A 14285-nucleotide genomic window follows, 5' to 3' on the forward strand; every position below is an offset into this window, starting at 1 on the left:
AAATTTATATCGATGATATGGTGGTAAAGAGCAAGGCAAAGTCCGAGCATGTTAATGACCTCAGGAATATTTTTAATATCTTGAAAAGACATAAGCTACAACTTAATGCTTCCAAATGTTCTTTTGGGGTCGGATTAGGGAAGTTTCTAGCCTACATGGTCACACACCGCGGAGTTGAATTCAATCTCGACCAGATTAAGGCAATCAACAATCTACAACCACCTCGGAATCCCAAAGAGATCCAAAAGTTTATAGGGATGACCGCTGCCCTAAACCGATTCATTTCTTGATCAGCAGACAGGTGTAGGCCTTTCTTTTAGTTGTTGAACAAGTGGAAGGGGTTTGAATGGATCGAGGAGTGTGTCCTACCTTTCCAACAGTTGAAAGAGTATCTATCTTGACCACTTATCATGTCCAGACCCAAGGTGGATGAGGTTTTGTTTGCCTACATCGTAATGGCCTCCCGCACGGTGAGTTTGGTGTTAATACAAGTTGATAATGGTGTACAGAGGCCAGTTTATTATGTGAGCAAGTCACTATATAAGGCCGAGATCCGTTACTTACCACTAGAGAAGGCCATTCTGGTAGTGGTACATGCTACACGTAAGCTGCCCCACTATTTCCAATTACACATAGTTGTTGTCTTGACCCAACTCCCACTTAAATCTCTACTTTGGAGTGCTGATTACATAGGAAGGATTGCAAAGTGGGGCACGATTCTAGGGGTTTTTGATATCAAATACATGCCTCGCACCTCTGTCAAAGGTCAGGTCCTTGTCGACCTGGTAGCTGAGTTTATTGAAACCCCATTAGAAGAAAGGGTAGAGGAGCAAAACATGGATAGAAAATCGGTTGGAGCAATCTTTATACAAAAGCCTTTGTCCTGGAGGGTTTACGTTAATGGTGTAGCGAACCACAGGGGATCTGAAGTGGGGCTAGTCCTGATATCTCCAGAGAGGATCACAATTGAGAAATCCCTAAAATTAGCTTCTCGGCTACAAACAACGAAGCTGAACATGAAGCTCTGCTGGTAGGGATGATCATGGTTCAGAAAATGAGTCGAAAAGCTGTGGAAGTATTCTCTGATTCAAGGCTAGTGGTGGGCCAAGTCCAAGGAGAGTTGGAGGCCAGAGATCCTAAAATGCAGGATTACTTGGGCCAGGTTAGACATTTACAGTCTGGGTTTGAGTCTTTTAATCTATCACAAGTTCCTAAAAGTAGAAATACCCATGCAGACTCCCTTGCCACACTGGCAACATCCTCGGCACAAAATTTACCTCGGGTAATCCTTGTAGAGAACTTATGTAAACCCACTAAGTTAGGAGGAAATAAGATTCATGTTCATCAAATAAGAGTGGGCCCTAACTGGATGAACTCTATTGTACTATTCCTTAAGGATGATATCTTACCTGAGAATAAGTCCGAGGCTGACAAGGTACGAAGAAACGCTCCTCGGTTTTGGCTGTTCGAGGACTAAAAGCTGTATAAGAGGTCATTTTCCGGCCCTTATCTGCTATGCGTACACCCCGAAGCAATTGAGCTACTCTTGGAAGAATTACATGAAGGAATTTGTGGGAACCACACTGGGGCCAGATCTTTGTCTCACAGAGCCCTCACACAAGGCTATTGGTGGCCAAATATGCAGGAAGAAGCACAAGACTACGTGAAGAAGTGCGACCAATGCTAGAGATTCACACCAAACATTCATCAACGAGGAGAACTCCTCAATCCTCTATCCAGCCCTTAGTCTTTTGCTCAATGGGGGTTAGATATTGTAGGCCCTTTCCCTAAGGTAGTAGGGAATAAGAGGTATTTATTGGTCAATATAGACTACTTCACCAAGTAGGTTAAAGCTGAACCACTGGCAAATATCAGGGACGTGGATGCCAAACGATTTCTCTGGAAAAATATTGTCACACGGTTTGGAATCCCCCATACCTTCATCTCAGACAATGGACTTCAATTTGATAGTAAAACCTCCAAGAGATACTATTGCGATCTAGGAATAAAGAACAGGTATTCCACTCCGGCCTATCCATAAGGGAATGGACAGGCCGAGGCTGTTGATAAGGTCATAGTGAGTGGACTTAAAAAGAGATTGGACGACGCAAAAGGAAAGTGGGTGGAAGAGTTGCCACACGTCCTTTGGACATACCAGACTACTCCTCGTAGATCCACTGGAGAGCCGCCCTTTTCAATGACTTATGTGGCCGAGGTTGTTATTCCTTTGGAAACTGGATTCCTCACAATGAGAATAAGTTCTTTCACTCCGAGCAGCAACGATGGGCTATTGGAGAAGAGTTTGGACTTAATTGTAGAGCGTAGAGAAAATGCCATGGTCCAATTGGCCTACTACCAACACAAACTCAATAGGGGTATGATGCTAACGTAAAGCTAAGGCCACTAAAAATTGGAGACTTGGTTTTAAGAAAAGTTATAGGAACTGCAAAGAACCTAGCATGGGGAAAATCAGGACCTAACTGGGAAGGACCATATCGTATCACATCGGTGGTCGGAATAGGTGCATATTATCTTGAAGATCTAGAGGAAAATGTTGTACCACGCCCTTAGAATGTACATAACCTTAGAAGATATTATTATTATTAATGAAAGTTTTCTTTACCCTATTTGGGTTTATTATATTGAATGTCATGTGTTTTTGCTATCTATCTAAGTATCAAATAGAACATTGGTCATGTCTGGCTCCTCGAACTGCATACCTTGGGTAAATTAATATCTTTTAATCACTGTTCTAAGTATTAAACAGAACCTTAGTTATGCCTGGCTCCTCGGATCACATGCTTTGGAAAAATTAATACTCTCTAACATCTATTTAAGTATCAAACAGAACTTTGGTCATGCCTGGCTCCTCGGACCACATACCTTGGGTAAATTGATACCTTTCAATCACTGTTATAAGTATTAAACAGAACCTTAGCTATGCCTGACTCCTCGGACCACAAGTTTTGGGAAAATTAATACTCCCTAACATCTATCTAAGTATCAAACAAAACCTTGGTCATGCCTGGATCCTCGGACCACATACATTGGGTAAATTGATATCTTTTAATCACTTTTCTAAGTACTAAACAGAACCTTAGCTATGCCTGGCTCCTCGGACCACATGCTTTGGGAAAATTAATACTCCTTGACATCTATTTAAGTATCAAACAGAACCTTGGTCATGTTTGGCTCCTCGGACCACATACCTTGGGTAAATTGATATCTTTTAATCATTGTTCTAAGTATTAAACAAAACCTTAGCTATGCCTGGCTCCTCGGACCACATGCTTTGGGAAAATGAATACTCCCTGACATCTATCTAAGTATCAAACAAAACCTTAGTCATGCTCGGATCCTTGAACCACATACCTTGGATAAATCGATGTCTTTTAATCACCAATACTTCCTATCATTTTTGACAAATGTCCAGACAAAGCCTCAATTCATCCCAAATTTTTTGGACCACATACATAAGGTAAAACAAGGATCTCTTATTAATTACCTAAATGTCAAATGTGATTAGCTTCTCTAAACAGCAAAGATCTTCATGATGGTAACAAACTCACTTGGATATTCATGAGCATCACTTAAAGCATTTACAGGCTTACCTGTATTTATTTAAGAATTGATTATCCCTTTTCTCCTTTAAACTCACCAATAAGTAAAGAGCAAAGTAAGTTTAAACCTGTACACAGGTTATATTACTGTGTATGTTCTTAAAAGTTGAAATTGTGTCCTACTGAGGTAATGGACTTAATGGGTTTTAACTTATTTTGCAGCTGACCATATGAGATGGGATAACTTGTCTGTTACTTACATAGATTAGTAAGAAGGGTTTTTACCCCATTGTTACCTTTATTAAGCATTAGATAAGATAGAATTTATGTCAATGCCAATATAAGAATCATAGAACTAAGGAAAAAAGTTCATAACTTTCATTAACTAAAGCCACTAAAAGGGGCAGATTGGATGCAAAAAGGTTGCATAAATTACAAACTTTGAAAGTACAAATAGTACTGAATAAAAAAAATAAAAAAAGGGAAAAATCTACACTAGAAATTATTTCTTCTTTATTACAATTTTGTCTTTGGGAGGGCCATGGACAGGCTAAGTGGAGGTTGCTTTTGAAGCCTCAAGACCCTTGCTTGCTGGATCAGCCTTGATAGGCAAGGAAAGAGTGGCAAGGATGATCTCAATGTTTTTAGAAGCTTCTTTCTCGGCTGGAGGGTCCTGGGTGACAGTTGGAGGCTTCATAGCACCGGGGGCTGCTTCCTGATTAGTGTTCTTGTATTTCTCTATGACCCCAGGTTGCTCGGCCTCCTCGATAGATCTATCCGAAGAAGTTGAAATGTTGGTCGTGCTGTCCTTACCCGCCGCTGCCACCTCAAAGGTGGTATCAGTCCTCGAACCAGAAAGAACAAACTCTCGAATGGTCGGGGGGTAGTACACCCTGTCTGCCTTCCTAAGCACAGATGAAGCCTCAACCCTAGCTTGGTTGAGGGCTTCAATCCACACTTAAGAGTAGTAGGTCATGCACACCCCCGGGACCTCATCCCTAAGGGCTTCTTCGGTCTCTGCCACTCCTATGTCGAATCCATTTTGCTCAACCTGATCCGAAGACTTCTCAACCAATTCCCTTGCCTTCTCAGTCTCCTTCAGTTTCTTCTTTAGCACAACAATTTGAGTTTTAGAGGTGGCCAGCTGATCCTCAACATTACGAAGCAGCACCCTTTGCCTCTCAGCTTGCTTCTCAGTATTCTCAAGAGCAGCTACTGCATATTTTCTCTCTTTTTCCTCTTCTTGCAGCTTCTTCTTGAGCTCTTGAAGGCTCTTCTCGGCCAGTTGGAAGGCCTCCACGATAGCATTACGCCTTCCCTCCTCCTCTTTCATCTGCCTGTGGCAGTAGTTGGTCATCTTCTCTGCCCCGAAGGAAGCTTGAATAGCCTAACGAGGAAAGAAATAAGGATTAGAAAAAGAAAGTTAGAAAAGTAACTAAGAGAAACAAGGGCCAAGTAGAGGTCATTTCATGGCAAGATATCTCTCGAGGCTAAGGAAAACCTCATGCCTCTTCATAAACCGTAGCTCAGCCATATCCCCAGGGAGCAGCAGAGCTTGCTCTACCGCATCGGCCACATAGCCGACCTTTCCTCCCTAGAAATCCCTAATAGAGGCATCGGCTAGCAGAGGGGCCTCATCCAGCATCAGGGCGGGAAGCCAGGCTGAAGGCTTGACCTAAGGATCGCTTCTCCTCTTAGCACCCTTCTGCCCCACCTTGGCCTGCTTAGCCGTCCTCTAGGCCTCAACCTCTTGAGAGGGTGGGTTTTACCAACATCCATCACCACTTTGCCTTTAGGCTCCCTCTTTCTCTTCAGGTCAGGAGGTCCAAGCTGGAGGGGCAAGGTAGGAAGGGGAGTGGGAGGCTTAGTCTGGGCTACCTTCCCAGGTGTGTCCTTCCCCGGTTGGGACTCTATCAGGTCCATCAGACTGGACTTTGGCTTACGTTGAATCCCCATCTCGTCAAGTATAAGTGAGAATAGTTGGCCGAGATCAGGAGTTGAAGTTTCAGGGGACAAAGCTTGGTTGAAGACTTCAAATTCGTCCTCAAAATCAGGTGCTTCCACTACTTCTTCTTCTTCTATGTTGGTGGGGTAAGAAGAAGTGGCTACTCCGATCGTTTGTTTTGGTGGCGAGGCTAACTTTTGTATTGCTTCAAATATGGGCTTTGTGGTGAGTGTGCCTTTTAGGACAAGGCCGGGGAGAAGAAAGCCTGGAGCTGCTACGCTAATCCAGTGCAGCCAAGGATCTCTGGCTTTGATGACGCACTTTGGCGCCAAGAAGCTCTTGGAGATAGGGGTGTAGTCTAGGATCAAATGAGCTGCCCTAAGTTGGCCATCTGTATGTATGAATACCTTGACCTTCAAAATCTTATCCAAACTCTGCTGGTTAACAAGACCGAAATTAGGCACAGCAGTGTTTTTATATAGGAAATCATGGAGAGAAACAGAAAAAACATTGTTAGTAAAGAAAATATATAGAGCTGATCAAAAGAAAGCTCATATAATTGTTCAAACTTAGACCCAAGACCCCACCTGGTTGCCCCTCTCTCATTGGGCAATGGAGGCCATCGTGCCATTCCCCGGACACAATCAAGAAGTCTTTGTTTAAACCCTTATTGGAATCAGGGAGGCATTAGATGAGCCTAACTTCAGGGTACCTAAACTTGAGGTAATATCCCTACCCCGTTAAGTGATGGAGATTATAAATCCAATTGACATCGTGGTGTGTGAGGTTTAAGCCCATCCTCTCGTTGAGGGCATCTACACAACCTAAGATTCTAAACATGTTGGGGACACATTGGGTGGGAGCTAACCTATGGGCCCTAGGTAGTCTCTCGTGACTATACCCATAGGAATTCTCATCCCTTCTTCTATGAAGGAAATCATTGGGATTACTACTTCTCCCTCTTGCCTATCTTCGTGCCATTGCCCCTCTTTACAGTACCTAGTGCCCACCCTTGGAGGGATCCTATACTTAGTCCTAAAGTTTTCCATTCCCTCCTCGGAGTCTACCAAGCTCTTGAATCTACCCATTTCCAGGAAGGGTTGTGAGAACTAAAGAAATTGAAAAGAAAGAGTGGAGCCGAGGATGAGAAAATTATAGAGAAAAGAAAAATATACGGAAAATAGAGTGTAGAGATTTGTGAAGACTTACAGAAATAAGGAGGGTGTCCTCAAACAGACTTTTAATATTTGTAGAGGCACGACTAAGTTAAGAGAGTTGGCAGGTTCAGTGTATGAGCGCTAGAGCTAAGTGAAGATGGAAGACTGATTGGGATTATATTTATATCAAAGAGAAAGCTACAGAGCGGGAAAGTTCCCGCCCAAGTCCTAGCAGAATTCTCAATTGTTGGATTTGCATCGCACCGTAGAACGTGGGGGACATGAGGCCGTAAAAATTTATTGAAGAGTGCATCTCATAAGCAAAAGCGTCAGGAGCGTGTCTCAGGCAGTCAAAAAGGTGTTTGCACAGGCAAAGGTGATGTGTGATAAGCACGGACTGGCTAATGTGACATCAAAATCCTCCTTTCTTACCGAGGAGTCAGAAAGAAGAATCCCGAGGGGCTATTGTAGGGATATTGGGCCCAGAAGTTCATTATCTGTTTATATTTTGGGTCTGTGGCCCAATCCGAGGACAAGGGTTTGTCCAAGAATGAGATATCTTTGTTAGAAGAGACTGCGACAGTAAGTAAAGAGATTAGTCTTAGTCATAACAGTTCAAGGGGTGGGCTGAGGATGAGCACATCCTCGGCTAACCAATGCTGAGGTCTAAAGGGGTCGTCTGACATCCTAGGTAACGTTCCAAGAAGTTCCGTTGGTGCGGATATGTATTGCAGTGACATCAGATAGGAAGAAGTCCTAAAAATATCTTAGGAGAAAGCTACCGCTTCCGCATTAAATGCACTGCAGCTAACTCTCTGGCCGCATTAATGTAGAGGTGATACCTGAACAGTAGATTTCAACCTTATAGCTACTACATGAGGACTTATGGGGAGTGCTGATGAGACAAGTATCAACACCAACCATCTAGCATGCACGTGGAAGGTGGAGATAAAAAGAATAGACAGTATAAAGGAAGAATGAGGGAATGAGACTTGGGGATCGGAAAAGAAAAAGAAAATTACTATAGCATTAAGAACTGACTTTGTAATCAAATCTGAAAGAAATATATAAGAACAGATCTCCTTAGACTTTGCCGAGGAAGATTTTCTTCATTATAAACCTATCCATTTACATCTTCTTGTCATCTAAACCTACTTTTGTGTTTGTTTGATTCATTAGAGCCCAATTTTCCAACCCATTCTCTACAAATTCATTGTTTTGGGCTCTTTGGGCCTCAATCCATCTATCTGTTGGGCTAGGGATTCAAATCTGGCCCTTACATAATATTTTCAAATTGGTTTAGATTTTGCGAGATTATCCCATGTTAAATTTTATTGTTGATTTGTGCATTGCGAGATTATATATATATATATATATATATATATATTATTTTTAGGATTTTTTTACCTATACAAACTAAATGCCTTAAAATGTTTTCCAAAGCCTTTTTAGGAATGTAATAAAATACCCAAAAACAAATTGTTTTCTAAAAATGCTTTCAGTTGAAAATATTTTATAGTTGAAAAATATTTTTCATTGAAACAAATGCACCCTTAATCTCCATATTTGTTAGTGCAATTTTCTCTTTATAGTTATCCTTGGACATAGGCTTTAAAGCCAAGCAGCATAAATCCATAGTGTTATTTTCATGTTTTTGATTGTGTCTATTTTTCTTTATATTTTCTTGGTTCCTATTATTTTTATATTTTTTTTTTAGATCTTTCTTTAAGTACATAATAGTTTTCACGGTTAATCTTGTGTGAGAGTATTTTCAAAAGCCTTTTCGTGCAACGCCACCCTCTACGAGTACCTTAACTCCATATATTACTTGTTTTTCTTCAAATTAGGAATAGACTCCATTTTCCTAGTTGTGTGTCACAGGAAACCCATTTGCTTAATTTGAACTTTTAACTTCAATTAATTATGCCAAGATCCTCAAAATCCGAAATGATATCAAAAACCAAATCAAAGACATATATATAATAATTTGCGCAATTCTATTACACACTGCATGTAAGTTGTAAATGATTACTTTAATATAAATCTGTTACTTTTTCTCTATTATTTATAGTCGAGCACTTCAAAATTATGACAAAAATTATAACACAAAAGTTACGATACTAAGAATTTTGACTTGGTCTCATCAACTGTAAATTGTAAATGATCACTTTAATATAAACTTGTTTTTTTTTTTTGAGAATTAACATAAACTTGTTAATTGTTCTCTATTATTTACTGTTGTCTACCTCAAAGTAATTATGGCAAAAATTATTACAAAAAAATATTATGATATTTTAAGATTTTTGACTTGGTGTATGTATGAAAAAGCCGTAGCATATGCTTTAACATAAACCCGTCCCTTTTTCTCTATTATTTATAGTCGAACACTTCAAAGTTATGACAAAAAATTATAACACAGAAGTTACGATACTAAGATTTTTAACTTGGTGTCGTCAACTGTAAATTATAAATGATCACTTTAACATAGACGCGTTAATTTTTCTCTATTATTTACTGTTGACCGACTCAAATTACGGCAAAAATTATTACACAAAAGTTATGATATTTTAAGATTTTCGACATGGTGTGTGTATGAAAAAGCCGTAGCACATGCTTTTGGAGATGTTGACCTCTTAGAGATGTCTATTTGCAACTGCATGACCTGAAATATAAAGAAAGCAATCAGTTTGTAGTAATAATACAAATAGGCCAATAGCTACGTCGTGTGCAAGAGGGAGCCAAGACAATGACTCAAAAATTCTGAACTTAGAAAATTATGAATACAGAATGGGTCAGCCAATGGAATTAACCCCCCAAAAAAAACATAAAATGAAAAGGTCAGCTAACAGGCTGGGTCAAGCCAGTCAAAACCACTCAAATTCAACATTTTCCTGTATATGACCCAGTGTTATAGTTCTGTTTCCAACACTATAAATAAGACCCAATATGCCTCTCAATCTTCATTCAAAACCTTTTCTTTTTACAACACAAATACACAAGATCCAAAAATATTCTTTCTGCAACACAAATACACAATAACCAAAGAGAAAAAAAAACCTCTCAATCAAATGGCTTCAGCTCTCCTTTTACCTTCTGCACCTTCTTCTTCTTCTTGTTCAAGGAAAATCCATGCTGCTATTCAAGTCCCAAAACTTCCAAAACTCTCTTTCTCAGTTCCAAAAATACCAAAGAGAAATCTAGGTGAGGAACTGAATATAAGAGACGGGTTCATAAACACAACCCCAGTTGAAAAGTTCAATGTCATCGATGATAGATCACACAGCTCTAGTTCTAATGTTACCACTCAACTCTATGCCATCTTAGAGGCCGTAGCTGATAGAGTAGAGATGCACGCCAACATTGGAGAGCAACGTGACAACTGGAACACCCTTCTTCTAAACTCCATCAACATGATAATTCTCACAGCTGCAACAATGGCTGGTGTTGCTGCAACTTGTGGCATTGGAATGCCTCTTTTGGCTTTGAAATTATCGTCTACTCTTTTGTATTCTGCAGCCACGGGAATGTTGCTTATAATTAACAAAATTCAACCTTCACAACTTGCCGAGGAGCAACGCAATGCTACAAGATTGTTCAAGCAGTTACAAAGCCAAATCCAAACCATGCTCGCCATTCGAACTCCAACTCAAGAAGATGTGAAGGAGGTGATGGAAAAGGTTTTGGCTCTTGACAAAGCTTACCCACTTCCCTTACTTGGTGCAATGCTTGAAAAATTCCCAGCAAAGTTTGAGCCAGCTGTTTGGTGGCCTAAAAATCAAGTACTACAAAAGAAAAACTTTTCACATGAAGGAAAACAATGTAACAATGGATGGAGTGAGGAACTTGAAATGGAAATGAGAGAGATCATTAAGGTGGTGGAGAGAAAAGACATAGAGGACTATGTAAGACTGGGCAACTTGGCGTTGAAAATCAACAAGACTTTAGCTATCTCAGGTCCATTACTCACGGGCATAGCAGCCTTTGGCTCAGCTTTTATTGGTAATGGATCATGGGCACCAACAGTAGCAGTGGCTGCTGGGGCTTTAGCTAGCACAGTTAATGCTTTTGAGCATGGTGGACAAGTTGGGATGGTGATTGAGATGTATCGAAACTCTGGTGGCTTTTTCCAGCTATTGCAAGAATCAATTGAAGCCACACTAGAGGAAAAAGATTTGGAGAAAAGAGAAAATGGGGAACTGTTTGAAATGAAGGTGGCTATGAAACTTGGAAGAAGCATATCAAAACTCAGAGAACTTGCTAGAAAGTCAGCTTCTTCCCGTGTAGACGAATTTGCAAGCAAGCTTTTCTAGTTCTGGATTTTGTAATTAATCAAATTCTTTGATCTGATAATTGTTTATAACGTGGTTAATTCATTGTACAATCTTCTAACATAGAAAAAAAATGTTAATTCTCCAATTTTATATATATCAGCTACTTGTGCAAAAAGAGTTTGTAAAATAAAATGCATGTATTTCTTAGTTTCTCGATCACTTAATTGAATTCTTTGATTTGTCAATTGTTTATAACTTATTTAACTCTGTACAATGTTCTAACATTGAAAAAAAATGCTAATTCTAAAATTTTATATTCGCTACTTGTGCAAAAAGATTTTGTAAAAGAATTTTTTTTGGTTTCTTGCATATAATAACTTGAATTTCCTATTACAATGTGTTGAAAATCGAAGTTACACAAACAAATAACTTTACGACAGTACCACAAGAGAGTTCAAAAATACGTTGTTGAAGAAGTAATTCTATGTAGATTAGTTGAATATTTAGCAGACTATTCAAGACAGGTGGTCAAAAAATTGCACGGGCTTAGATTATTTGAAATGTCTTAGTTTATTGTTTTATTATGTTGAATAGTTGGATTTGGTCACGAAATTGGAGATGGCTCAACTGAAACTTCCGGTCACCACAGCCCCTTTCCATTTTTGCATCTCAGGACAAAGAGTGAATAAAACTAAAAATTCAATGAAAACTTATATAGGGAGGTAATTATTGAGTACTCTCAGAGTACCATAAATGCTTACTCTCCTATTTCACATAATTGTGGATTCCACTAATTAAATTTATGATAAGACCCATAATTCATATGAGAGAGGGAGTACGCATTTATGATACTTTTGGAATATTCAATAATTTTCCATATATGGGTTGGATCAAAAACTTATATAATTAATGCCTTGGTCATTTTGCCTCATGAATTCATAACAACTGAGAGGGAATATATGGAGAGGCAAATAGTTTTATGACATTCAAAACCAGGGACGGACCCAGGTTAATTTTCAGATTAAAAAAAAAAAAAAAAAAGAATCGGGCTCCCCTTACTTTGTAGCTTGGGCCCCTCCAAAATCATGTATTATTAACCCAGTACATAAAATCATTAAAAAAAAAATGCAAATCCAAAAAAATGTAAACCCAGTCGTCCAAATGGAAAAACGAGTATAAAAAAATTTTGAAAGGCGAGAGATAGAGAAAGAGGCAAGAGAGACCTATAGAGTAGAGAGTTGGCGATACTGAGAGAAACTGAGAGGCGAGAGAGAATGAGAGTCTGAGACAGCGAGACCCATCTTGCCGTTGCCCACTCCGCCACCACGCAAGACCGAAGACCCATCTCACTGCCCACGCCACCACCCACACGAAACCCATCTCGCTGCCCTAACGCAGACCCAAACGCCACACCAATGCTGCCACGGAAGACCTATCCTGCAGCTGGTTGATCAATCTGCCCAACCCAACTTCGTTGCTCTAGCCTTCACGGTTCACATCTCACACTCAATTAAGTATTTAATCTATCCTTCAAAACCGAATATAATGTTTGTGAATCTTAGAATCTGTACTTGTGGTGTTTGTGTTTTTACTGATGAGTGATGATGGTGATTGTTAATTTGAATATATGCATCTGTGCTTGTGGTGTTTTTTTTTTTTTTTTTTTTTTGGCTTTTTGGCTTTGTGAGTCTGTGTGTCTATTAGGTAGTTGGGCAATAATAGGGACAGGTGACAAAAAGAGGAACAATAATTCAATAGGATTAAAAACGGTAAAGTTAGAGAAAGTGTTTATTGGTAATGAATAATAAATTCATAGTATCGGTTGTGAGACTGGGTGAGTGACAGAAACAATAGTGTTTTGTGTATTAAGAAACAATAGTATTTTGTGCCTTTTGTTTTTATTGGTAGATGATCGTATCTTAATATATTAAAAAAAACAATGATTTTTGTGTATTTGTCTTGGTTGAAAGTTTCTTAATACTATATGGATGTGTATTTGATTTTTTTTTTTTTTCACTTATCTCTGGCTCCCCTGGCTTGAAATCCTGGGTTTGTCCCTGTTCAAAACACATATAAATTAAACAACAGAAGTTTTTGCCATGTAATCAAAGGTTAGTATTGTGATGTTAAAAAGCAATTGGTAATAGAGCATGCTTTTCTTTTTTGGTTTTTCTTTTTTTGGGAGATATAGTTATGCTGAATTTTATATGTGCAATTAAGATGTCAATTGTGTGAATCAATATACATGTGTATGTATAATTATTTAATTATATATACATATTTTGAATCAAAATAATTTGTCTCACTATAATTATTTTATTTTATGTTCTATTAATCACAATATGCTACACATTCTTTTTCTTTTTCTTATAAAGCCAAAAAAATATTTATAAAAAAAAAAAAAAAAAAAATCAAATGCATGACATACTGCAGTATGTCAGTTATTAAAGCATAAAAGAAAACACAAAGAAAGGTTTTTATTCCATATGTAGTGTGTGTTTTTGTTAATTATTAGATGCATGAATTTGAGCATATTCCACTTTATATTTTACTAACTATAGCTTGCCATGCGTCCTTTTTGTTTTCTTATAAACTAATCAATTTTTTTCTTATAAATTAATCAAATTTTACAATAAAAAAAATTAGAAACATATATATATATATATATATGGTATAGTATTGTAGTTGGTTGGTTTGGCCGCATGTAAAATGAAACACTAAGGATGAAAATAGAAGTTTTATTTCATATTGTGCATAAATATATATATTTTGTGTGTGCTTTTTACTATAATTAGATATTTATGTATATAGTTATTTTTATTCGCTTATTTAGAGTGGGTCAAATTTGTTGATCTCGTGACCTTTATAATAAATTGTTTATTTCTTTCTTGATATACTTTTTGTGATTCCCATTATCTTTTTCAATTCCACCTAATACTCTGATGCTTAATATACTCTGAAATCTTCAACCACTATCTTGCTAAAGCCTAGCTCCATTGCAAAACTATGGTGGACAAGGCAACCAGCCTCTCAACCGTTGGCCGGTCATCATATCCTGCTTGATACCTCAGTATATAATATATTCCCTAACTTTCAAAGATTTCCTTCAACTGGGTATATAGAGAAGCTCACCATGTTGTTCATACTCTAGCTAAGTGGTCCTTGATAGGTTTTTATTTTTATTTTTTATTTTTAGGCTCTTTTGACCTGGGGTTCAGCCCACCTAATTTTGCTAATCTCAATTTGGTGAAAGCTGCCTTGACTGTGTTGTTGTTTCTTTTTTTGGTAATAAAGTTTTCTGTTCCGCAAAAATAATAATAATTATTATTATTATAAAAAAAATAAAAAATGA

At 38.3% G+C, this 14285-nt stretch overlaps 1 protein-coding gene across 1 annotated transcript; it reads left to right on the forward strand.

Annotated features, from left to right (window-relative positions):
* The first annotated feature begins 9730 nt into the window (after positions 1-9730).
* Positions 9731-10972, forward strand: LOC115991082 (probable F-box protein At4g22030). Its single transcript, XM_031114829.1, has one exon. It carries the CDS (start codon positions 9731-9733, stop codon positions 10970-10972), a length of 1242 nt encoding a protein of 413 aa, XP_030970689.1.
* Positions 10973-14285: the final 3313 nt, after the last annotated feature.

Source organism: Quercus lobata, chromosome 5, assembly GCF_001633185.2.
Source record: "Quercus lobata isolate SW786 chromosome 5, ValleyOak3.0 Primary Assembly, whole genome shotgun sequence".
Classification (NCBI taxonomy): Eukaryota; Viridiplantae; Streptophyta; class Magnoliopsida; order Fagales; family Fagaceae; genus Quercus; species Quercus lobata.